The sequence below is a fragment of the Poecile atricapillus genome, chromosome 11, assembly GCF_030490865.1.
Source record: "Poecile atricapillus isolate bPoeAtr1 chromosome 11, bPoeAtr1.hap1, whole genome shotgun sequence".
In the NCBI taxonomy this organism is placed as follows: domain Eukaryota; kingdom Metazoa; phylum Chordata; class Aves; order Passeriformes; family Paridae; genus Poecile; species Poecile atricapillus.
In genome coordinates, this window is record NC_081259.1 from 13,160,697 (window position 1) to 13,186,382 (window position 25,686).

At 39.4% G+C, this 25,686-nt stretch overlaps 1 protein-coding gene across 1 annotated transcript in view; it reads right to left on the reverse strand.

The window, feature by feature from the left end:
• Positions 1-25,686, reverse strand: part of PRTG (protogenin) — a 75,776-nt gene that overhangs the window by 36,362 nt on the left and 13,728 nt on the right. The window contains exons 3-10 of the mRNA XM_058847071.1: positions 9,654-9,798; positions 8,527-8,660; positions 8,094-8,231; positions 6,811-6,969; positions 6,080-6,239; positions 5,238-5,485; positions 1,571-1,735; positions 234-539 (exon numbers count right to left, since the gene is read on the reverse strand). Of these exons, the coding sequence (XP_058703054.1) occupies positions 234-539; positions 1,571-1,735; positions 5,238-5,485; positions 6,080-6,239; positions 6,811-6,969; positions 8,094-8,231; positions 8,527-8,660; positions 9,654-9,798 (1,455 nt within the window). The remainder of the gene's footprint in view (positions 1-233; positions 540-1,570; positions 1,736-5,237; positions 5,486-6,079; positions 6,240-6,810; positions 6,970-8,093; positions 8,232-8,526; positions 8,661-9,653; positions 9,799-25,686) is intronic.

The window sequence follows — 25,686 nt, forward strand, 5'->3', positions numbered from 1 at the left end:
CCTTTATTAGCACATTACAGTGCTAATGGGTAGTGTTTCAGTTTGCAGAAATATATTTTACACTGAGCAAAGTGGTACAGGACACTCTAGTTCACATTTGAGAGCTGCTCAGACATTTTAGCTTCTAGATTCATTTTCTTCTTTTCTATATAATTTTGAATTAAAAAGAAAACTTAAAAATCCAACCAGCCCCAAAGCCATTGTTGTTCAGTGCACAGTATGTTCAGAATTACCTTTCACACTTGTAGCTTTGGGAGTTCGGTGTGAGGTCCACAAAGACGCCTCTCCCCAGCCAATCCTTGTTGCAGCAGTGATACGAACCAGGTAGACACTGTCAGGCCTCAGCCCCTCCAGGAGATATTCATCTGAAGAGCCTGGAAGCTCCAGCACCTGGATTTTGGTCTCTGTGCTGAGGCGGAACGACAGACGGTACAGGACGACCTGGCCTCTCCTGTACTTTGCAGGAATTGGCAGCCAAGATATGAGAATATCTGTCGGACTCCTGCTCGTCAAACTGATTTCAGGAGCTCTCAAGGGAACTAAAAAGGCCAAGACAAAGTTTTTGAGCTCAGAGAAAAGACAGAAAATTCTCATCTGATACCTCATCCCACAATGAGATGCCAGCAACAAAGACTAAATAATCCAGCAAGTTGTGTAGATTCTTGTTTAAGGATAATTTGACACTTCCCACACTTCACACCTGCTGCATGCAGCACAGCTTAAGCAAACTTTTTCCTGTAAGGCCCTCAACATTTCCTTCTCTCACTACTGCCAGCAGTAATCAAAGGCAATCAGCACCTGGCTGGTCTGACACACTGCCTGCCAAGATGCAGCAGCTCCAACCAAGAGCCCAAACAACAATCTGCACAGTTGAACACTTGGTGCATGTTTTCTTCCACTTACCATATAATGAGGGTTCTGACAAAGAGACAGGCAGACAGCTAGAAATGGCAATGTTCCATGCTGCCAAAGCTTAACCCTGTCAGAATTTATTAATCAGATCTACTGATCTACACTAAACAGTTTGTTGTTGCCATGATGTTCAGATTAATTAAATCATTGCACAGAAATAAGTCAGCAGGGTCTTTTACAAAATTCTGATTCTACTAAAAAAAGGCACATAGACACAAAAAAGGCCGAAACAAAACAATAGCTTAATTTTTTTCCATACAGCAAATTAGCATTTCAATTTTTTTCTATAAAATTTGAAAAGGTGTGGTAGGTGTGCAATTGGATCCACATTTCAGATGCCCAAGGGACCATCATAGAGAATAAATCCTAGGCTGTTATCAAATTCTCATCATGAAAGGAGTTCTTACAGATCTAGAATAGTTGTTGATAAGATTTAATGAAATGTCTCTCAACATAGAAAGAGACTGTGTAATACACACTGTTGCTCTGTCAGAATGTTATTTTATTCATGTTCCTTTCACGAGCTGCTGGCTTGTACTGTGGTATCCAGAAGTCTCACTGGTATCAACAGAAATTCAAGGCCCTCAAGAACTGTTACCACTGGATTGCACAGTTTGACTCAGTGCAGATAAAAACATTCACCAAAATAATTTCTTACCATCTTCCAGGGTGTGCTGAGTGACATGATCTGACATCTGACTGGCTCCCAAAGGCATGTAAGCTACAATATAGAAGGTGTAGTTGCTGGCTGGCTCCAAGTCATCAATAATGTAATGGGTTGTATCATTTCCAATGACCACTTGGTACTCTTCATTATTTAAACCTGGTATAAAACAAGGGTTAGAAGAACAAAAAATCCTGAAAATCCTTGAACATCACAGTATCTTGGCTTTAAGTTAATTTCATGTTCTTCCCCAGCCTACCTCTATTTTTTTAACCCTATTAAGCAAAAGCTCTTTTATGCACAGGAGTAACTGTGTCTTGCTGTAGTATAGGCTGTGTGGTGTTTCAGGATTTTCCTCAATAAGGGATGCTGAATGCAGCTCCAAACCCTATTTAGCATCAGTCACAACAAACTGTGCCCAATGTACAGTAACACAACAGACAAGCTCTAATAGCCTTATCATTCATACCCAGCTTCTAAATCTATTTGTTTAGAGTCAGGTTTTTTTTTCCCAAAACCTATTTAGAGAGCTTTTCTATAGCAGACTGTGAGGAATGTGAGGGCTCCACTCCATCAAAAACAAAACAAACACCCCTTCCCCCCAAAAGAAACAAACAAAAAGAATGTATTCAGCAAAAGGATCCCATTTTAGCCCTGCAACTTCTATTACATTTGATTGACATATTTTTTTATTTTAATTTGGAGAAAGGCCAATAAAGAACAGACCAGAATAATCTTCAATAATGTTTGGCTCCTTAGCAAGTTGTAAAAAAAAAAAAAAAAAAAGAAAAAAAAATTGTCAGCAATTCACACTAAAATATGCATAGCAATGCATGCAGCAGTCCTTGTCTTTGTTGGCCTTTATTTCTATAGAGGAAGGCTATAAAGTGGACCAAGTGTGGTGAAAGCTGCTGTGTTAATGAACAATTCACACCAAGTGCACGTCAACTTAATCAAAACTCTGTAAGAGCCAGCTCCTCCTCTTCACAACTGAATTTATAAACAAAACGAAAGGCAAATTCCACCATTAAGTTTTCCCACATTTATGAATTAACTTGATAGCATTTTAATTAGACAAGATTACGAGCATCTCACAACAGACTAGTTAATGGCTTGTTAATTAGGAATTGCAAGGCACGATTTCTGACCTGCTAAACAAGATCCTTGAGCTCAAATTAAAAAGACTTGTTCTCTCATTGAATGGATTGCTAGGCCTCATGCAGGGGTCCTAATGAAACAGCCATAATAGAGAACAAGGCTTGCCTTCCACCACAATCAGTGTTCTCTTTGTGCCTTTTCTAAATCACTAACAAGGAATTAACACACTCCAACATGCATGCTCATCAGACCTTTTTATTCTTGCTACTATGACCCCAATTTGAATGTAAAATATTCTGCTAAAAGAAACAAAAAACAAACACACAAAACCCACACCTGTTAGTTTTTTCAACTAGGTTGATTAAAACACTAACTTTTTTCTTATATAGGGAAGAGAACCAGAACTTGTTTTTACAGTGAAACATTGGAATATGTGAGTTGTGAAATGATACAATAAGCGATGGTATCTTTTGTATTCAAAGCACCTACCACATTGTAATGGCTACAAAAAACCCTCTTTAAAACTGCATACAATTCATGCATTATCCAGTTTTGCTTTCTGCTTAAAGTTTATGGAATGACAAACATCAGTACAACTTAGGAGACTCGGAGTCTCTGTTGAGACAATGCCAACAGCCTATGTTAGAACCCCTATGCTCTGGTACAGTGTCAATATCATCAAAAGATTTTCCTTAATATTTAATCTGCATTTCTTTAAATGTAGTTGTTTCTAAATTTACACTAGAGAGATTTTTAATGTGATAATTTTTCACAAAGGCATTTTCTAGACTTTCAATAATGCATCTGATATGTGAGCAAGATCCTCAAAAAGATTTACAGGCTATCACTCCATCACTTAGAAAGATACTATTTTTACAGAAGTGCAGTCCACTAGCCATTGAAGCTCAACATTTTTCTATAAAATAAAACAAAAATGAGGTTTAAGTTCTGATGCAGATTTCTGATACTATGCAATCATGTTACAATATTAAAAACACACGCAGATCACCTACATTTTGAATCCCATCACTGTAATTACTCCTCTTTACACAGCCCTCTCCACTCTTCTTGTGTGGATTTTTTTCACTAATGTGAAAGGATTCACAACAAAATTACATTAAATAAAATAAATACCACAAGGCAGTCAGGAAAGATGAAAAAAATGGGTATTTGAGAAAATATGTTCAAATAAATCAGAGGATTCTGTTTGGCTGCTTGCTTTTGTTTGAAGATTGTTTGTTTTTTTAAATCAAGACAAGCTATAATCTCATTTCACAAAACACAACCTTTGGATAAGCAAGCAAATAAAGAAGGGACTGTAAAAGGATTTTGCAAAAAACATATTCCAGAAGTTACCTCCTTTCACTACTGTGCAAGATTATTTCCTGCACAAACTTCCCTAAGGACAGTTTACCAGATTTCTTTGAAGTTACCTGGTCTCTGCTCTTTACAATTACCCAGATTACTTATCCAGTGTGACTTTATTCATATTAGCTATAAGAGGGGATTGTGAGCACAATACCTCAGTGACTGAAAGAGTAGGGGGTAATTTCCCACACCTCTCATTCTCATTATCTTTTAAAACTCTTTCCTTCCTTCCTTCCTTCCGACAAAATTCTCCTGTGTCCTGAAATATCCCACTTGCAAAAGCAAATGTGGCTATTCCTGCATCAGTATTAGAGTAATTAAGCTGTCCTTCCTGTCCTCTGCTTAGCAGATGGCAGGCTGGTATTCCACACAGAGCTGAGCATCTGCAGTCCTGTCCTTGAATAAACCACTTGCTGAATAGAAGTGGAAACAGAAATCACTCCAAGAAAACAGGGCTGCAATGCAGATTACTTGAAGCCATGCTCCTAACAATTTTTCAAGTCATTAAGCCGTCACCTCCACTTTTGAGAAATGGCTGTTTCCTACCACCTCAAACTACTTTAACTCAAAGCAATTACACAATACTAAGGGGTTTTAAAATGTCTAGTTACTCATTTTTATTCCAACTATCCATTCTATTCTATACAGGAACTTGTATATCATTTCAGAGACTGGGATAAGCCACTCATGGTCATTCAGCATTTGAATAGACTTTTCTCATTACAGGAGACCAAGGGCTGAAAGAAGAGCAGATTTTACCATTTGGCCAATATTCCTTTTAAGAGAAGGTAGTGAAGACAAAGTATCAACTATTCTACTCCAAAGTATATGAAAGCCAGTAACGTCACAAGAATTTGGGGATCTAGACAAAAGAGCAGTCTGTGCTGAGAAGTTCCATTCTGTAAGCCTCCAGGACTCTGCTGTATGTTCCAAAGTCCTATCCCAACTTCAGAATCTGCTCACTGGAGCCATCAGACACAGGTAAGTTGGAAGAACACTCAGTCCCACAAATGAGATGGTGTGGGAAAATGCGTTTTCCCCCAAGCTTGCCTGTTGATTACAGTATGCACTTATATATTGGAATGCTCTGATGCAGCCCTGAACATGAACCATTCAAATCTGACAGTCTTTGCAAGGACATTCGAGTTCTTGTCTCATTCAAATCATTAGATGGCATTTAAATCAAACTGCTTACCTTCTGCTTTCATGTAATGCACAGAGTATGCAATCACTTTGTCTGAATTATACAGTGGCCTCTCCCAGGCCAGCAGGATTGCTGAGCTCGACATGGTTTCAGCGTGGACATTGTAAGGTGCACTGGGCCTGTCTTCTGACATAACCACAGTGAGTCTGGCCCTGGAGAGAATGGAGCCCTGGCTGTTCTCTGCCATGCACTGATAAATGGCATCGTCTTCAGGAATGATCTGGTTAATCACCAATTTACTGGATCCAAAAGCAAGAAAAAGATGGAAAAGAAGATCACATCTTGGATAAACTTAGCTCCACATAATGAAACACCAGTTGTGTTTGCCTCTGCTTCCTAAATTCAGTATAATTGACTTGCATGCCACAAATTCTTCTATTATGAATGGATGCTCAGCAGTGAAATTTATCACCCTGAAGCGTTCTGCGTAACCTGCCATGTTTCTGTTTGTGCCTACAAAGCCAGGCACAGTGAAAGCAAAACTGCACATCTATTCTCTCCCTGCAAAAAAGCAGACCCTTAAGCTTTTAATTCCTTAATCACCTCTTTAATATAAACTGCTCACTCAACAGAAGCCGTAGCAAGATTCTGCTACTCTGTAAATCTAAAGTAACTGCAGTGAAACTCTTCATTTCAGTCCTGCCCACCCTCCCTGCCAGGCAAGGCACGTCCCATATAAGCCTTACTGATTTTAGGTACTGGTTAAAGTGCACCCATCACTACATTTAATGTCCCTTTACAGGTTGTCTTGATTATCTGTAGCTAGTGACTGTAATGTCATCTTCTGATAGCACATCACTAGCACAGCTCTCCTACAGCAACTGCCATCTTACCTGTTGTACATTTTTATTCTCCCATTGGAGTGTATTCTCCTTCCATTTTTTAACCATGAAATTTTGGGGGCAGGATTTCCTTCTGCTTGACAAGCAAAACGAGCAGTACCAGCTCTAGGCCTTGTTAAGCTTTCTGGCCATTCCACAAATGAAGGTGGAGCTACAGATAAGTTACAAGAGGAAAAAAATAGTTTTAAAATCAAGACCCTACAAATGCAAGGACAGTCATAACAATAATAATAATTAGTTTTCCAAATAAACCACAAGCAACTCAAACATATATACACAATCAGAAAGTACATTCCTTGTAAACAAAGCACATTTATTTAAAGATACATCAGCTGCACAGACAGTATTTTTTCATCCCTTTATGAATATAAACAAATCAAACTCCAGACTGTGACATACTGTTCTCTCATAGATACATGGTACATATTTCTACTTGGTTACAGGGTCCTTTTCTGTGTTGAAAGCCTGTTCCCAGAGCAAACATTGCACCTGGGTATCTCCAAGTGCTAGCTCACAACTCAGATCTCGAGTATCTGACACTTCTCATCTAAGTCAACAGCCAGAAGAAGACAGTCACAGTTCTGTGATCTGCTCAATCTCTGCAGTCTCCCTACAGCCCTCAGCACACCATGTTTGAGATAAAATGTCAGCCCAGCACACAGCAGAGCCCAAAAGGACAGCCAGAAGGTGTTCAAACACACTGAAAAGGGAAGTGGGCTCACCCAGCACAGAGAGAGTTGCCATTGCCACTGTGAAGTTGCGAGTGCCGGGAATAGTGGCCCGGCAGACATAGACACCTGCATGCTGCACCTTCACGTCAGAGATCATCAGGTTCCCGTTCCCAAGGACTCGTGTGTTGAAGACATCAATGGACTTATGGTCTGTTTGAGAGAACACCAGAAGTGGTTACAAGGCTGTTCATCTAAATAACTTACCTAAACTGGGTTGTCTACGCAGTAATGGCTTAAATTAGAGTATAAAAGTCAAAAAATGCAAAGGAAATCACAGTTGAGCTTTCAGAGGTTTCCATTTTGTATTTACTTTGCTCTTCACTAGCTACCTGACCATTCAGATGGCTGGGCATCACCACTTCTTAAGTGGTTTATACCTGGAATTCAGCACCTCAGCTAGAAGTTAACCTCCCATCTGCCTAGCACTATGATTCAGTTCACCACTACCAACATCCACAGCATCTTTACAGTGATCAACCATCTCCTGAATTATGCTGCTGATAAAACTAACATATTTGATTACCGTGTATTTTCTATTTTCACAGCAAATCCTCTATGACTATTTTGTGAACTTTTTTCCTACTTGTTTGTCTATAAGATCCACTGAATCAACCAGGAAATATATGTTTATTTCTTTCACTTCTAGAAATAGAAATGGAGGAAGATTTTTCATGGTTTGCTTCTGCATGGAAGAGGAATGTTTGGTAGTTTGCTTCAACATTTAGGTACATGTTGGAATGAAAACAGAAAGTCGTTTTCGTGAAAAAAAAAAATGTGATGCACTGCTCAATGTTATTCTTACTGCATTCCCTCTTCTCCCCCTCTAGGCTGACTGTCCTGGGTTAGTCTATATTTATTCATAGTTCAAATGGCCCATTAGCACAAGGTGCAAATCACATTCTCACAGGGCTTCTAAGAAGAAGAGTGGAAGGAATTCTTCCAGGTCTGTTTCATGGATGCAGCCATCCCAACCTGCCTCCACCACGGATTCTATTCCAGTCACGGATCCCTGGAGGTCATCACCCCACCCTGCCTGTCCCTGTGCCCAGGGCAGTGCTGCACTGACAGCAGAAGCAGGGAATCCAAAGCTTCAGAAAACCTCGGGGCTTCTTGACAGCAGTACTGAACCACAGAACTGAAAGCATTTCACTCATCCTACCTGTTACCCACTACACAAAGCCTCAGAACAGAAACCTAATTGCTCAAATCCTTTCTTTCCAGTTTTACTTCCTCTCCACAGGCTGAAGGTCACATGGGGTAATTTTAAGACCTACCTAACCGGCTCCATGAGATGATTGGCTTTGGATTCCCTGTGGCTACACACTCCAGTATGACAGTTTGATGAAGAGATGCTGTAATGTTTTGAGGACCAGCTATTATAGATGGCTTGTGAAAAGGCTTCAAGTCTGAGGCTTTGCAGAGATAAAAAAAAAAAAAATTATAAAAGTGAGCACAGTTCAACAAAAACTCAATTAAATATGAAAGAAAGCTTTTATTTTTTTAGGGACACTAAAAGTCACATTTACACCAAAGCCTTATTTAAGTAATTGGGGAAACTTATATTGAACAATATTTTAGGACAAGATAAAAGCAAGCAAAATTATTTGGACAAGTGGTTTACCAACAGCTTTTCAAGGCTCTTAAGAGTTTCTGCTATACTGTAAGAAAGAATATGGTGGCACTGGAAAAATCTCACAGGGTAAATACCTGGAATAACACTCAGCACTGCCTCGGTGCTTTTACGTCTATTGGCTGCAGTTGTGGCAACACACCGGTAACTCCCAGCATCCTTCTGCTCAACACCATAGATCTGAAGCACTCCTGTAGGCAGAGCAGTTATCCTGCCACAGAAACCAAATATAAGAAATGTAGATAAACATTCAGCCAGTGAACACCACGGTGGAATTAACTCCTTGATTTACAAACAGCCATTGCTACACTGACCTGGGAACAGCAGGCTGGAGACTCAAAACATTCCCAATACATGACTCACCTTCCTGCCTTTCTGAACTACAGGGGAAATTCCCCCTAGCACAACGAAGAGCAGAGGAATTTACTTTCAACAAGCAGATCTTTCTCACCCTCAAAACCAACCATCCCAGCCTTCTTTAGCCTGCTACTACATTCATACTGTTCAGGTTGGCTGATATTTTACAGCAGTCTCTGATACATGGATATAACTGGTGTACAGTTCCCAGAAACCCACCTATGCTTTCAATTTTTAATTTCTCTTTTTCCCTTCCTTTGCATGTGGGGTATCTTAGACACTTTCAGCTGGAGTTATAGGTCAAAAAGCACAGGAGTCAGTTCAAAGAATACAAACTGGACATGGAAAAGAATCTAACAGCGAGCAGACTGTATTCTTCAAGTTAATCAGTTCATGAGAAGACCCCCTGCATAGAATTTCCCTGGTATCAAGTATTTTAGCTCAATTTTCTGTATATATAATTCCTTATTGTCCCTCTGAAGAAAAACAAGTTCAGCATCAATTCTTCAGTGAAGGCAATCCCATTCAAGCCACTGCCAGAGCCAAAGTTCACCCATTCCATTCCCCACTGCAATGCCAGCTCCTGAGGATGACTTGCATACAAAATCCACCAATAAGAATTCAAAGATCAGTGATTACTGTGTAGACAATAGTGGGTGACACTGATCTGCACTCATAACACTTATTTAAAATTCATTATCAACATACCTATGACCAGCTATTTCAATAGTTGACATGGAACCTTTTTAATGTAATGGCATTGCAAGGATTCAGATTTTCTTCTTGTAGCAGGATCAAAATGACAGCAAAGAATAAAATACATTCAAAAATGTGTAACCCTACATACCTGTCCATGACTAAGGGTAAACTTGTTCTATTCACTTCCCATGTCACAGTAGCAGGAGGGTTTGCTGTTATTTTACAGGCAAATCGAGCTACTCCACCTTCTTGGACTTCAGTTGAAAGCGGCTGGACTTCAAATGCAGAAATGGCTAAAAAAAAAGATCATAAATTTTAAGGGACTAAAGTGAGAAAAAATTCCTGGTTAAATCAAACTCCAGTTCATAGATCGACTTGTAAAAACACCCAGAAACACTTCACATAATTCTTTTATTTCTGTACGCAAAGAAAGATGGATCTAACTGCCTTGTCAACTTAGCTCAATAACATGTTTTCACTGGTTGAAGGTTTACTTAAAATAACTTTGCTTTAACCTAATTCAGTAAAAAAATATTTCAACAAAAATAAATATGACACGCTCAAATAGAATTAAGCACACAAATTGACTGGCATGCAGCTGGAAACCATATCAATTATTAGACTAACAAAGTTCAAGTGAATTCAACTAGTTTGGGACAGCCTTAAAAAAATTGACTGCAATAGGAAATTTCCAAAACAACTTTTGGTTCCTGACTCACTTTAACAAAAGAAAGCATTTGCAGAGTTATACAGGTTCATGTGTGGTAAGAAAAAGAAATCAAAAAAATATCTCAAAATAAGTTTAACCCATAAAGTTTAAATCCTTAAGTTTAAGTGAGAACACTTTTATCCCAACAGTCTGAGCAGTCACCAAGCTGACATCCAATGCACAGAGCATCAATGTCATTTTGAGCATCTACAACTTGAGGAGTCCACAATATTGAGCCAACTGGAGTGGGAGATCAATAGATACTCTGCAGCCAACAGCTAAGAAATTGATCAGTTCTTGGATTTCCTTGCTCAAAAATAAGGGAAAGTAATACAAAACCCGCTGATTAATTGCTTATTTACTTCTACTTACAACTAACAGAACAATTCAGAAGCAACTCCTTTTGGATAACACAACACAGATAATTTCACACATGTTTCCACCTCCTGTAGCTAAAGAGGGACCAATCTCTATAAACTTAATGGTACTTCTTTTGTTTTTTAAAAAGTCAGATTCCAATTAAATTTCTACTCCTGTATAAGTGACACAGAAACATGGTTTCAATAGATAAAACAGTAAAAAGTTACTTGTCTCTTAGTATTCAAGTTGTGTGCTTAAGTAATTTCTCTATTTCACCTGTTTATTAATGGAAATGGTTTTTCATCCTCAAAAATGCCATGGAGGATACACAGCACTGATGCATACCAGGCATTCTACCCAGTGCTCCCCCTCCCTGTCATTTTAATGGTACAGAACAGCACTGAGAGATTAATATTGGGGTGTGAAGGAAATGTGAACTCACCTGATTGCTTTCCCCCATGCACAAATTAACTCCTAGCACAGACTTAACTACACAACTGAAAGATTCCTGTTACTCACATGCCTATTTCACTTTCCAGGTGTGACTTTTTTTTATTCTGCATTCCTGTAGCTGCATCAGCACTTCAGGAATGAGTGTTCCTAATCACACCAGCAGTCAAAGTGTGGCAGCTTTGTGAACAGACCTCCCAAAGACTGTGACAAGACCACAGAAACACCTCCTACAGCAAAACCACCTGGAAGCTGTTGGAGCCGCGTGATGCAAACACCACGGCCACTGTAACCAGGTCTGCACCTCCAGTGGGGCTCAGACACCTGGACATGGGGAGCAGAGATGCCCCTGGTACCCACTGTTACAGCCAAACCTCTTGGCAGCAGGTCTGCATGGCCCCAGAAACTCTGAGGCTGTTCCCACCTTCACTGCAGGCAGAACTATCCTCTCTCACCAGCAGAACTAGGTTCCACTTTTTGCTCTTTCTTTCACTTTTTAGCAGTGGCAGGTTCGAGAACACATAAAAACTCCCACAACATGCACAAAGCTGTTACAACAAAACTCTCGCTGTTGGGGGAGACACAAAAGCAGTTCTTGCCTTAAACCAATTTTGATTGCAAAGGAATCATCAGAAGCAAAAAAGAGACTTCATTTTTGGCTATTTACAAAAGCTCCGCTTCACAAAACAGACTCAGTAGAAGGTAAATAGCCTCCACATAGAGCAGGTTATTCCCATATCTCTAAATTTTCTGGATTTGCTTTGTGCTGGATTTGATGCCATCCAGCTCTCCTGTAGTCTGCCACCACAAAATAGAGAGGTGGGGAGCAAAAGGAATCCAAGTTTGTCTTACTTCCTTCCCTTCTTCTTAGTTCTAATTTCTCCCTACACAAACATGTGTTCACCTGGAGTCACAATAATATTTCCCTAGTGCCATTCTTAACAGATTTTCTTTCTTTACAGAAAACACAATGCTTTGCATTCTCCATTTATTTACTGAAAGTATGATGCAGCAAACCAGACAAGTCTGCTCACATTTCAAAATAGAATTTTTAGGACTGTAATAAAGGCACTAGTGATATGAACAATCCAAACCAATTCAATGTGAATTTCAGAGCCATCCTATAGCACAGCTGCACCACAGGCAGTGGCATGAAAAAGGATCATTGCAACAAGGCAGAAGGGTAATCATAGAGGCTTACTGAAGCAAAGCTCTTTCACAGCTTTAAAAGTTTCATCTCCACTGGAACTATAAAATTGCATCCAGAATTTTCTTATGTTGCTACAGTTACCTGAAGAGACGCAGTGAGACAAATGAAACATAATTTAGCTTTTCATTTATGTATATAAAAAGAATTATTTACATCCATGCACTCGGTACATTACAGCTGTAAATTAAAGACAGAAGTGAGACTCTCAAGTACTACAAAGCAAACTGAGGGCAATTGGTATTTCACAGACCACAAAATGCCATCACAATAGCAGGCAAGAACAGGTTCAGCTATACTGTACAGAAAGTCCAGTGCAAGTTGTTAACTGAAGCTGATATGTAAAGAACATTTTTCCACCTGAGCAGGAACAATGCATCTCCCCTGAAAATTCATCTTTAAAGACAGCAAAAGTCACAACTATGAAGAACTGCACAAAATCTTTTAAAAAAACCAACTTATTAATGCTACTAAAAGTAGTTTTTAGAAACAATCCCTTCTTACCTCTTAGCTAATTTTATACAATGTTTATCAGTTTAGCTCAATACTTGCTCCCTCTGTATCTTTCTTTACTCACATCTCTGGTTTCTTCTTAATTCTGACTTTATTTGTTCCAGTAAAATCTGTTTTTACAAGTCTATTGCTGTCTCATGAAATCTGACCTCTTTGTAACAGGCTTGTTTTCCTGGCAAGCACTGATTCCAGCTCAGAACCCCAAGAACAAGTCATTAAAGCAGTGCTGTTAAGAGGCCAGAGCTCTATAAAATGGATAAGAAACAAAGTCTCAAGAGACATACCCTGCTCCCAAAAACAACCCTGCAACGCAATAAATGTAAGTGCCTTTTTATTTGAGTTTCCCCCCACCCTTCTCCAGTCTATTTAATCATTTTGTTCCCAGATTTATAGCCAAAAGAAAATGATTAATACTACTCTGAAGCTGATGCTACTCTGAGAAGCTGATGCTCCCACCTTTTGCAACTTGCAAAATACTAAACGCTGCTTACAGAAGACAGTAAATAGAAACTATTTACTTGTACGAACTCCTGAAATTGATGTGATAGGTGTGTGTGTGTTTGTATGGTCACTTCTGAGAATGAAGATCTTTACTGGGCAGAGCTGTGTGATTTCTGCCATCAATGTTACCTATACAGAGAGAAATTAGACTTCAGTTCTGGTACGAGTTCCTTCATTTACCACTGAGGCAAATATCCACAGGTTCAAAATGTAGATGTTTGCTTTCTGTGACAGGCTGATGAAGTATTAGAGAGCTGCTGCCAATGTACATGGATTGAATACTATCCTGCATCATGTAAAAACTTTCTGTGTACCTAAGCAGGTTTAACCTAACACAGATTTAACTATTAAATTAAAAAGTCATATTTGAGAAGCTCACCCCTCACACCTTTTGTTTGTTTACATGCAGCAGCAGTCCTTCACCGACTTTAATTATGAAAAGGACCAAAAAAACAAGCAAAAAAAAAAGAAGCACAGCACACACCCACTTCATTCCCTCCTGAAATGAAGTCCTGAAGCTTGCTGCAACACAAATCCAGTGACCTGCTGCTCCCTTACATGCTGCACTTTCTACTTACACGCTTCATGTCTTTATGAACTCATTTTCTGAATGAGCTGCCTTAAGAGGCAAAAGAAATTCCAACAACTTACATGTTGACTCCTGTTTCATCACAGCTGACTCTAGCCTAAGACTGGACTACAACTGTGAAATAAAAAACCTGTAAGAATGAAAGATAAACCCAGAAGAGAAACAGTAGCACAGTTTTCAACTTTAAAACAGTTCGTTTTCAACTAACCAGAATGCACCAAATATTGAGAAACTCTGCAGCACATGATAGTGATGCTTAAGTGTTTCTCAAGAGATAATGGCCACTCAAAGAGATGGACTGCTCAGGTGGAAAGAACAAAAGTGCATAATGCCATAAAGGCATCTGTTAATGCTATTGAGAATTTCACAATAGCCCTAACCCTTCAAGTGAAACCAAGAACCTTTCCATTTTTTTTAAAACTCTCTGGTGAAGAGATTTTTTTCTCATTTGAGAAAAATAAACTTGTATGTTAAAGACAAGCTACGGCTTTTCCCAAAGAAATGGATTTCAGGGAAGCACATGACAACTCTCTCATCTTCTTGATCTAGTTTTTATGACACACCCTCTCTGAAACAGTGTTGAAAAATCCAACAAATATACATGTGTGTTATATTTTAACACCAAAGCCAATCTGCACGTATTTTCTTGGAGTTTTTGCAGTTTCTCAGTTCTTGTAGGAATGAGGTTTAAAAGATATTATGAAAGAAGTTCTGCCATGCCTTTTGGCGATATAGGCACCCATTTCCAATGATTTCCTGCTCAAATGGCACACTTTGGTCTGGATCTGGATTTGGAATAAACTTGATATGAGTATATACCAACAGATCCAGACACTTGGCAAGACTGCAGACACACAGCTCTTCTCATTTCTGAGCAAGCATGTGGAGTACACAGAGCTGGGGCTGTCATCAAGTGATACAATCTTCCCTGAGTTTCCCAAGAGATGCTAATAAAAATTAGGTTTTTTTGAGGTCCAAGTTCTGCTTATTACATACAGTTCAGAGGTGAATGCCACACAAATACAGCAACATGGGTAAAGATTTTCATAACTGTAAAGGGATTACTGTGAAAGGGCATCCCGTATGTGTTACCACAAGCAGAGTGACTTCTTGCACTCATCCTTAGAACTTTGATCCAGTGTTGACCCAGAATTTTTTTCAACTATTTCTTAAATGAGAGGCATAAAAATGAGAGATTTTAAGGGAAAAAGAACCTGACCTGTAAGGAAAGATTAAAAGAGCTGGGATCTGATTAGCTCTGGGAAAGTAATCTCAAGAGAGAAGTGATAGTCTTACTGATTAATGAGAGTCATTGCTCCCTGTTTTCCCTAATACTTCTTTGTAAGTTTGTAAGACCAGAAAAAGCAAGAAGAGGTTTTGGCTCCAGCATGGGAAGTTCAGGTGAGGTTGCTGAATGGAAATGTATTTGAGCAGGCAAAATAGGGAGGCAACTGCATCTGCAAAGACTTTATCTCACTCATTGTTTGTTAGGCATCTCCTCCTCTAATGGCCATTACTTAAGGCAAACAACTGAGCTGAGATGGAACTGAGTTCCATCTGTAAGAGGAAGTGATATCATCCAGAACACATTTGGCCCTTTCAGGCACAAAGGAAAAGTGTCAGTTCATTCTGACTGTCATAAAAGACTGTAATTCAAACAACATACTGGTAATGGCATTCTTATGAATTACCAGAGATTTAACTCTTATGGTAAATTGCACAGTGTGGGTTTTTCACTAAAGTCAGCTGTTGTTTTTAATTTCTGCCAGAATGGTTGGAAAAATAAGCTTAACTAAAATACGCTTTTTCTATAACCTTGCATTTTAAAGAGATATTCTGAAACTGCATGTTTTTGTCCTACTATTGGGTAAAACTTTAGTTTAATATACTTTGTTTTAATTATTAACCAAACCATGCTGAAAGCCTGATACTTAAATTTAATTGGAACAAAATTAGTTGCTTTACCCCCGAAAAAATCAGATGTGTCACTAAATAAATGTTGCTAATAAGTAATCAGACAAATAATACAGGCTGCTGCCTGTACATCACTGCCCCCACATTAAGACCTCAATGAAAATTCTGGAGAATGCTATATCAGATGCTTAACTTATTACATGAGAATTTTTGAACTGTATTCTTCTTCCTCTGTATTAATAATCCCTGGCAGTAAATGCTATCACACTTTGCTATGCTAATGAGTTGTTCTGGCCTAACAAAAAGCAACTGATAGCAATAAAACAACTAAACAACTGTTCTCTCCTCCCAAAAATCTAAAGCCAGGGAGAGGACCGTAGTGTTCATAGGCCTTTTCTCAGATAACTTAAGGCTCTCAGGATGGTTGTTCTTCTCACTTGCATGCTGAGAAACACCTGCAGGAGGGAAAAAGGGGAGGAGAATAGTGACCCATCCTGTTCCAATCCCTGTGTTGCTGCAGAAGAGGAGAGCAGAATACTGTTCCTTATCCTTATCTAATGTACAAGGAATTTGTGATTACAGATTGAATCTCCAACACCAGGACACACAGCTTTCAATGTCCTTTAACCCAGGCACAACCACACCTTCCGTGTCTTTCCAACTCCAACTGCCTTTTTTAACACTTCAAACAAGCTTTTCCAGACAATTTCACTTCCAAAGGTGGCATACATTTTACAGGATTAATGAACCAGTTCATCAGTTTTAAAATCCATACACGTGTGTGTGCGTGTATAGCATAACTCCAATAGTGAGAAAAAACACGGTCTTTAAGCTATCTCACTTCACCCCACTGATATCTTGGGAAAAGCTTTGCTAGAATGGCACCTTGTACCCTCTAATCCCAAATTAAACTAAATCCTTTTAATGTGCAACAAGGAGATTGTTGCTATTAATCCCTGGATTTTAATGAGGTACTAACACTCAACTGTTAGGCATGACTTTAAAATCAGTATGCGCTCAAATTGCCTGGAAATGTGGCCATCCTGCTAAAGGGCATTCATTTTATCTTTCTGTTTTGTTTCCCAGCTTCCTATTTTAGCTTTAATTTCTGCCTTTCCTTTGTTCTTTCGAGCTGCTTATTACAAACACATTGGTTTGCCATAACTATGACACGTCATTTCTCAATATAAAAAAGATCACTTTCTTGGGAAATCTAGAAGTTGCACATAGAAAATGTGTGAGGAATGACACCCAATTCAGATATTATGTAACAGAAGAGAAATATTTGAAGGGAGAAAGAAAAACAAGAGGGAGACACAATCAAAAAGCAGCCTTGAATTATTGGTATCAAATCTAAGGAAGAAAATCCTTCCCTTTAGTATGACCACTATAGCAGCAGTTTTGAGGATGATAGTTCAGAATTGCATTGAAAAAGGAGAAAGGAGTCCAGACTTGAACTATTACCTTACAATTAAATAATAGGGTTAAATGAGACTGAAACTGCCACATCGATTTGACACTATCAATAATTGATATGGGAAATCTAGTCATCTCTCTATCCCACAATTGTTTTAACCATTTGCCATTTAGAATCTCCTAGCAGGCATTTTAACATTTTAGAGAAGGTGGATCAGAATTACTGTTTGCACAGGGCACAGTGATATTCTACAGCAGTTGTTCTGATACTTTGGAAAGCCATGCAGAGTGGGAAATTACAGAACTGCACTTTTATGAGCTGCTATCTTCGCACTATAACTTGGGTTCCAGAAAACACAAACCTAAACAATAACAGTAATAATAAAAAGAAAGGAAAAAGCCCAAGTATTGCAAAAAGCTAACAAGATTAGAAACCCCATTTCTATAGTGTGAAAGACACAAGCACAGAATATGAACCAGGTTTGGCCATGAAAGTTGACATTCCGAAAACTGACATTCCCTTTAGACAAAACTGATCCTTGACACTATGTGTTCCTCATGTTTCAGTTCACAGAACAGTACTGTTGTATCTAAGCAGCAAATTTTTCTGAGGCATTAGCCTGCAAAACCCTTTCAAAATCACATTCTGAGTTTCGGAGGGAGCAGAAAATACTCTGCACAGAGGGGTAATTACAGAAAGCTTTCACTGATAAATACCAAGAAGATCCCAGATGAGGTGATGAGAGAGGATTTGGGCCATCTGTCCTTTCTGCTATTCTCAATTCATTACTTCTGCTCTGGACAAATCTTCTCCAAGGCCCTGACTGCTCAGCTAAAAGCTGAGCTCCTTTGCACAGCTCACTGCAGCTTGCCTCCAACATAGTGCCAGACAATTTGGGAAACTGCTCTGCTAAAACTCATGGTCATCCTATTGCAAAAACAATCACTCCAAGCCTACCACACACTTACTTCCACACTAAACTAAACAGTGAGAGAGAAATGCAAAAGAGAAAGTAATGGAAAAGGTAAGAAACATAGGTATGTTCTCGTTTTTCCTTTCTTCTCTCATATTCTTGACAACTTGCACAGATATCTAAGAAGAGCAATGTTTAGAGTCAATGAATTTCAAACTAAGATGCACATCACCAGGAATTACTGTCCAATCTCTGATAAGAAGGGAGAAAAGAAATCTTTAGCCTCATATACAAACCCCATACCTATAAAATACAAAGCAAAACTATTTCTTTGTTCATTAAAATCTTTACACAGTGATGTCCAATGTCCCTGCTTAAAAAACCAAAAATTTAAAAATTGCCCATTCACAAACAACCCACCACTTTTCTGGTACTGAAGAATGCTACAATCTAAAGGCAATGAAATGGAGAAGCAAAGAGGTCAACAGCCTGAGCACCCTCGAACAAAAGTTCCCTTGGAGATGTCAGCTGCAATCTCATTTGTTTCCTCTAACACTTTCAGGTCCCTCTGCTCCTTTCTTTAAAGCTCCTAATTCAGTGGCTGACAAATGATCATTTTAAAAATCCCTGTACAAGAATAACCAAGTCTGAATTTGTCCACTGAAGATCACTCAGCTCTCCATCGTTTGGGCTGGGACTAGATTCTATAAAAGTGCTTATGGCCACACACAGGCAGGTTTCACCACCAGCTTCTCAAAGTTAAGGCCAGTCTGAAGTTTCATATATAGTATTTTCTCTTCCTGAGATCCTGGAAGCCACCTAGGCTGTCCTGGACCAGGTTTTTAGGGAAATGTACTCATTTATTCTTTCTATGCTAACTATATCCTTATTCTTTCATTCTTACAGTATCCTCAGAAAGTAGGAAAATACCTTGTCTTCTCCACTGTCCTGGTTTCAGCTTAAAAACACAATATCCACATACAGAATGGAAGTTTTGTGAACAAGTTTCTGATCTATTCCAGTGCAGAAAATCAAGAGAAGAGGATTCAAGTGGATGCATATTAAAGACAGTTCACACAAAAGGAGGAAAACCTTGAAAAGTTAAGAAGAAAATACCTCAACACCATCGCAATATATCAGGAATCTGATACTGATCAAGGATAAAAGCAATAATTTCTTCTCAGGATATACTGTTCTTTAAGAAAAGTGCTGTTTTTTCTTTTGCTAAACAGGCAGCACTAAATATTGCAAAGTGTTAACCTTAGCAACAAAGAGCTCATAATTAGCATGTCAACTTTGTATGTTATGGGGAAAAAAAATCTCAAAACAGTTGAAGAAAACTGGCTCCTCAGAAGTGGCTAATCATTCATCAAAAAGTTCTCTTTAATGCAGAAACACATGCAGGCACAATTCAACAAGGAGTCTATTAGAATGTACTGTTCCCTCCTCACTTCTCCAAACCACTGGAACGAACACACAGCTTGTTATCCATGGCATATGAACATAATTGTGACAATAAATGGGATCCTGGGCAACAGCAATGTGCAGAGAAAATAACAGGAGGATCCTCACTGACACACTATCAACCTGTGAACGCCTTATTTTAGTTTGTTCTCCTACCCATCAGGTGCTCTTAGAGCCACCTCATTCCATCTGAGATGAGAATACAATATGGCAATGGAAGGGCATACACCAGAACTCTCAAACTGTGAGGGAAGAACGTACAGGGTAATACACCCAGGTCTTTCCATTTTACTTTGGTAGAAGCAGCTGCTGATACTGCAAAAATGCCACTCTAGCAGCTACATGCAAGCTACTCACATCAGTACACATCTGAATCATTTAATAGGAGGCAAAAAATACACCACTACCACCCCTCCCAATAAAAGCAGACAAACATACCACCTCAGGAGTTATCACTAGCACTGTTTTAAAGGAATTAAAAGATTGAGGCTTTGAAATATGTGGATCTATATATTCAACTGTTTATTGATGGTGTGACTGACATTCCTTACTGAACCATGTAAACAAGCATGGGAGATTTGATCTTTTCACTTCTGAAGGCATCCCAGCTGGGGTTTTCCCTTCTCAGTCTATCTATCATCCAGGCAACAGTGTGTGGCCACAGAAGGCACAATAAATGCTAATGCACTTATCAAGGAATTCCCCTCTGCTCTTCTGCAGACAAGAAGCATAGGAAATAGGAGAGAAAAGGCACACAGTAAGCCACATTAACCAGCTTCAAAGCTGTTCTACTTGTGTGGCTGCATGCATTCAGGAGAAAGAACACACCACTTTTTCCCTTGCAAGGACTGATTTCCTTCAGCAGTTTGCCCAGTGATTGCCTTCTAGTATCTATGCTTAATCCCACAGATGCCTTTCTTTGGAGTCGCTGCCATTCTGTGAAGAATTAGTTCTGCTTAATAGCCCAACTGTTGCATGGGGAACATCCAGCACAGTTTTGCACTTTACAACATGAAGACAAGGATCAGAACACAAGCACGATTTTGCAACAAAAGACACGTCCCTTCACAACTAATCTAATCAGGCATCCAAAAAGAAAAACCAAAAAATCCCCACAAAACCAAACAAAAACAACTAAACTAAAATAAACCCACACAAATAAAAATAGAACGGGAAAGATTTAAAGATTGACTGCTATGATTCTAAACTTCCTCAAAGAACAAGAAAAATTTAATAATCAGTTGGTGTAACACAGAAAAGACAATTTCAGCACTTTGCAATAAAAGTGTGCAGCACTGGAAGCATAAACCTGCCCCATTCTGAGCAATGAATTTCACTGCAGATGCTAGCAGAAGGGTAAGACCTCTATTTATCGGTCTTGCATCTCTAAAAATAAATAAATGCTATTCCTGGCTAAAATAAAACTAGACCCTAAGCAGAATGCAAAACCCACTCTTCACCTCACCCTGCCTAACTCATCAATCAGAGGAAGCAGCAGAGAGCACATCCCAGGCCAGGAGTGGGGCCCCACACATTCCTGTGCTGCACCACCCACCCTGTGCCTTCCCTCACATCTGGGGGAAGGCAGAGGAAGGGGTTTCATTTCATACAGTGGCAAACTGACACCATCCCCATATGAATGAGTGTAAGCTGATATGGTGGTGCTGTTAAGTCTCCAGACTGTCAGAAACATTATTCCTGAGAGATAGGAACACTCTCCTTTTTTTGCTTACAGTGTTTCAGATCCAGCATCCCAGGATGAAAGACCATCTCAATGCAAAACGCTGAGCAGGGGTGCTGGGAATTCAAGCCTATCAGCCCCCTCTCCAAATGTCAACATTTCCTCATTCCCACGGGGAAAGGAAAGAAGAAATGCCTCCACTCTCAAGGGCCAAATGCCTGCAGCTCATTTCCCTGTCACCAAATGCCCCACTGCTGCATTACACAGCCCAGAGAACTCACACAAGAACAGCCTTTCAGCAGAGGGTAGTAACTAACTCAAAATTTGAATGTCCTAAACTTTGAGAGCATCAGGGAGAAGATCAGAAACAAATGTCACACAAAAAAACCAAGCACTGTTTTTTTTAAGACACTGTCAGTACTACCTATTTATTGAAGCTACTTAAATCCTTTAATTAGATGTTTACCTGTAAAAATATGGAGGTACAGGAGGGGGAAATGTTTACAACTCTTGCAATTTTCACATGAAATAAATCAGAAGTGCAGCTTCCAGAAAAAAATTATTTTGTCTTCATATGTCTTTAGAGGAAGTCACCTCGCTAATGAATGCTTGGGTGGGAGGCATTTGTTGGACTCTTGGATTTCCAGTTTGCCCAGTCATAGCACAACCAAACAGACACGTTCTACTGACAATACATTTAGTTATTAGATTGCTTATATTTTCCAATACACAATGACAACCAATTTTTCCTTTCCATGATTTTTAAAAGCTCATTTTTTGTCTCCAACTCAAGGCCATGAATCAAAGCCACCAGGGAAGCACTGAGGGAAGTGTTATCAGGAGCCCAGAGAAGTTGGTATTCCCAACTCAGACAACCTACTCTAGCCTGAAACAAGCAAGTCCCAAGCAAGGCAACTGATCCCTGGGAAATGCAGCTTCTGGCAGGAGAGGAATACCACCAGGCCTCCATGAAAGAAGGCTGCCTATTCAACAGGTGTTGTATTTATCCCAGGTTTCTGACACGTATGTAGAGGTGTACAACAAAGAAGTGCTAGCAAGATTAGATTATCTCAGACTTCCATCTTCCTTTGTGCTCTTAAGGTAGTTAAGCCATTCATTTATCTTGACAAATACAAAATTCTCCCTTTTCCCCGAAAAAGGAGGGAGAGAAAAGGATACAATAGATCAAGCTTCACTATATTTTCTTCTAAATTATGCACTTGCACTTCCATCAGCAGAAGTAAAACACCTTGGCTTGGAGCCAATCAGAAATCCCATATAATACGTTCAATAAGCCAAATCAAAACAATGCATAGTTTATGAGAGTGGGGAAAAGAAACTTGAAGGTCGTATTTCATCTGCTGCAGCTCATGGTGTTCATTCAAACGGAGGCAGAAGGTTAACTGGCAGGATCTGCTCTCTAATGCCTGTTACTTCCAGTGGAAGGAGCTAAGCAACGACGTGCTTTGCTCAGTACTTCGTGAAGAGGAACAGCAAGGAAATCCTAATTCTAAGGAAACACAACCCAGCTGGAGGGCAAGTGGAAAGAGGAGCCTGGCAACACACTGAAGCTGAAACACACCTCCCCAGCGCAACTCAAAGTTGGTTTTTTGGACATATTAGCTGTAAAACTGAAAACACGATTCGAGTTTCATAATGCATGGAAACACCTTCCATGTTTTAAAAACAGTAAAAAAAGCTTTACAAAAAAGGGCATTCCAAACCAGCAGAAGGAAACAGCTCTCCTGAGGATTTTTAAAATGCCGAGTTTGTACAACTAACTACTATTTCAGGTGAAAACAGCTGCTAGATAGAAAATACAAGGTTCTACACACAGCTTTACCATTGCTTGTATTGTCTGGAGGAAAGTAATTTCTTAGCTTGAAGGATCAAGCTAAGATCTAATATAATGATCTAATTTAAGGATCTAATTTCTTTTCTTCTCACTTTTCCCTTCATCCAAAACAGAAGCAACACACTCATCTTTTACTTACTTGATGCTTTCCTGGATTGCTCAAAACCATATAAGAGGTATTAGGAACATTAATACTCATATAACACATACATTAAATCTAAGAGTGAGATTAACAGTAATTAATATTCTTAACTCTGTCATATCAACCAATCACAAAAATCTATGGATTTTTTGGCAGAAACACAGTGGGGTGGACAAATCACAGAAAGGACGGGAAGAAAAACAAAAACCAATCCAAACAAAACAACCCTACTGCACTGATGGAATGGAAATTATCTGTCCCTCTACATGAGCACCACACTGCACTGATAAACTAAATCTTTCTTTGATTGAAGGCCGAATTAAAACGGAGCAATGCAGGAACTCTTCTGACCCAAAAGTAATCCACTCAATCATATAATGCATCCCCTTCCTTTTAGTAAAATGAATAGCCCTCCATAGAACCTTTTTCTTCCTTGACAAGTCCTTGACAGAAGAATGTGAATCTGGACAGTTAAATGAATCAATCACCAGCTGCTAGTCTAGGGCCAAGATGGTGAGCCGAGGGGCCTGCCAGAGTTCACTGACCACTGGTCAAAGCAGGACAAAGGCTTTGCCTCTATGAATAGTCTACTCCTGGGATCCAAAGGTCACTTAGCTGCCTTGGAAACAGTCCCCTTTGGTTATTTAAAGTTCTCAGGCTATTCTGCCACAGATATTATTGTTTCAGGTGGTCACCATCTTTCCCCATCACAAGTTTGTGAAAGGCGAGGCAACCATTATTTAGATAAACGGAGGACAATGGTGAACACGGCAGCAACTAAATAGTGAGGAAAGGAACAATTACAACAAATAAAAACAATGCTTTATCCTTCCCCATAATTCCAGCTTCTGAACAGTCCTGTGAAAAACATCCTCAGAAAAAGAAGGTCCCAGCACCCAAAGGCACAGATCCCCAGGAGGATCCAGATGTACACATTGCATGGAAGGAATGAGGTCTCGAATACTCTGCTGCCTTTGAGATTCTCTACATTAATGTACCAGGAAAAGCAACAAAGAGAAAAACAAACAAACAAGTATTGGAGCTTTTCTCTAGTTGTGACTGCGGGGCTGTACTTCCAAAACGCTGCCCTATGGCTCACCATAAGACCTGTAGCCTAACAAGCAGGTGGTAGTCCAGGCTATGTGGGGGAGTAAATATTTGAGAGAAGAGACAGAGCAGATGAAAGAGGAGGTGAAACCCACAGGTGCCAGCTCCTCCACAGCACTGGAGCCCACAGTCCTGCCTGGCACCTCAAAAAAGCTCTTCTCCTCTGCACCAGCAATACACCCAATTTCATCTCAGTCAGATGACAGAAAGAGTAAATTTTGTACTGACAAGCACCAGAGAGTGCGTAGATAAGCATATGTATGTGTGTGTATATATATATAAATAAAAATATTACCTGAGGAGTATTACTATCAAGTTAAAGTTATTGCTAAATACATGCTCAGATACCAGCCCATGTTTTGGTTGAATCAGGAAGTTCTGACAAACTTAGTTGTTTAAGAACTTGCCACAAGAGCCTCTGTTACAAATCTTCTTTTCATGACATCCTGCCCATATAAAACTATTACTTTCAAGCATATTTATTTCATTTTTTTTAAAATTACATACATCATTAGATAAATGAAGCTAATCCCTCACACATTCAATATATCTCTTATATGTGTGTATACACACATGATTAAAATTTCTCAAATGCTCAGAAGTTGGGAAACAGAAGAAATGATGCTGTTTATGTAACTGATTTGCTCTGTTTATATACACTCTTTAGGAAACAATACAAGTGCACAATTGCACTTCCCCCACTATTCACAGCACCAAATGAATGGTGTTCACATAATGAGCATCTATTCAATATTTTGTTTTCTCCTCTCTGTTCGGTGTGTGGCCTCATGCCTTGTTTATTACACTGTGTTAAGCACTGCCCTGAACAAAGTTACCAACTTCCTTCTGGCCTTCCCTGCAGGGCTGTGCACGACAGTTCTTCATAAATGTTCCTGCATCCACTTTCACAACACCTTGAGATTATGTTCTATTATTATTTTAATTTTACTGTTGGGAACAGACAAACATTTGGATGGGGGACTGAAATAGTCACTAAATTTAGACTTCCAAGACACAAGCTGTCTATGCAATCATAGACAGCTCTCCCAACTTGTTGCAGTTCCAAATGACTGGACCTCAGAACCTCGTATCAAATATTGAGGCCATAAGAAATACATAATCAAAGACTTCCCATGAAAAGTTGGGACAAGTGGACTCGTGTCACATATTGCAGAAGCTTCTGGATGAAGCAGAAATGCATTTTTAATACTCTAAAGATTCCCAGACTAGGAGACTATTCTTTGTCCTTTTAAAGTTCCCAAGGGAAGTCCAGGACTCCTGGGTCCACATTTGATGTCCTGAAAGATCAGCTGCTCTGATGGGCACACTCTCTTGAGTCAGTCTTTGCCAGATCCCCAG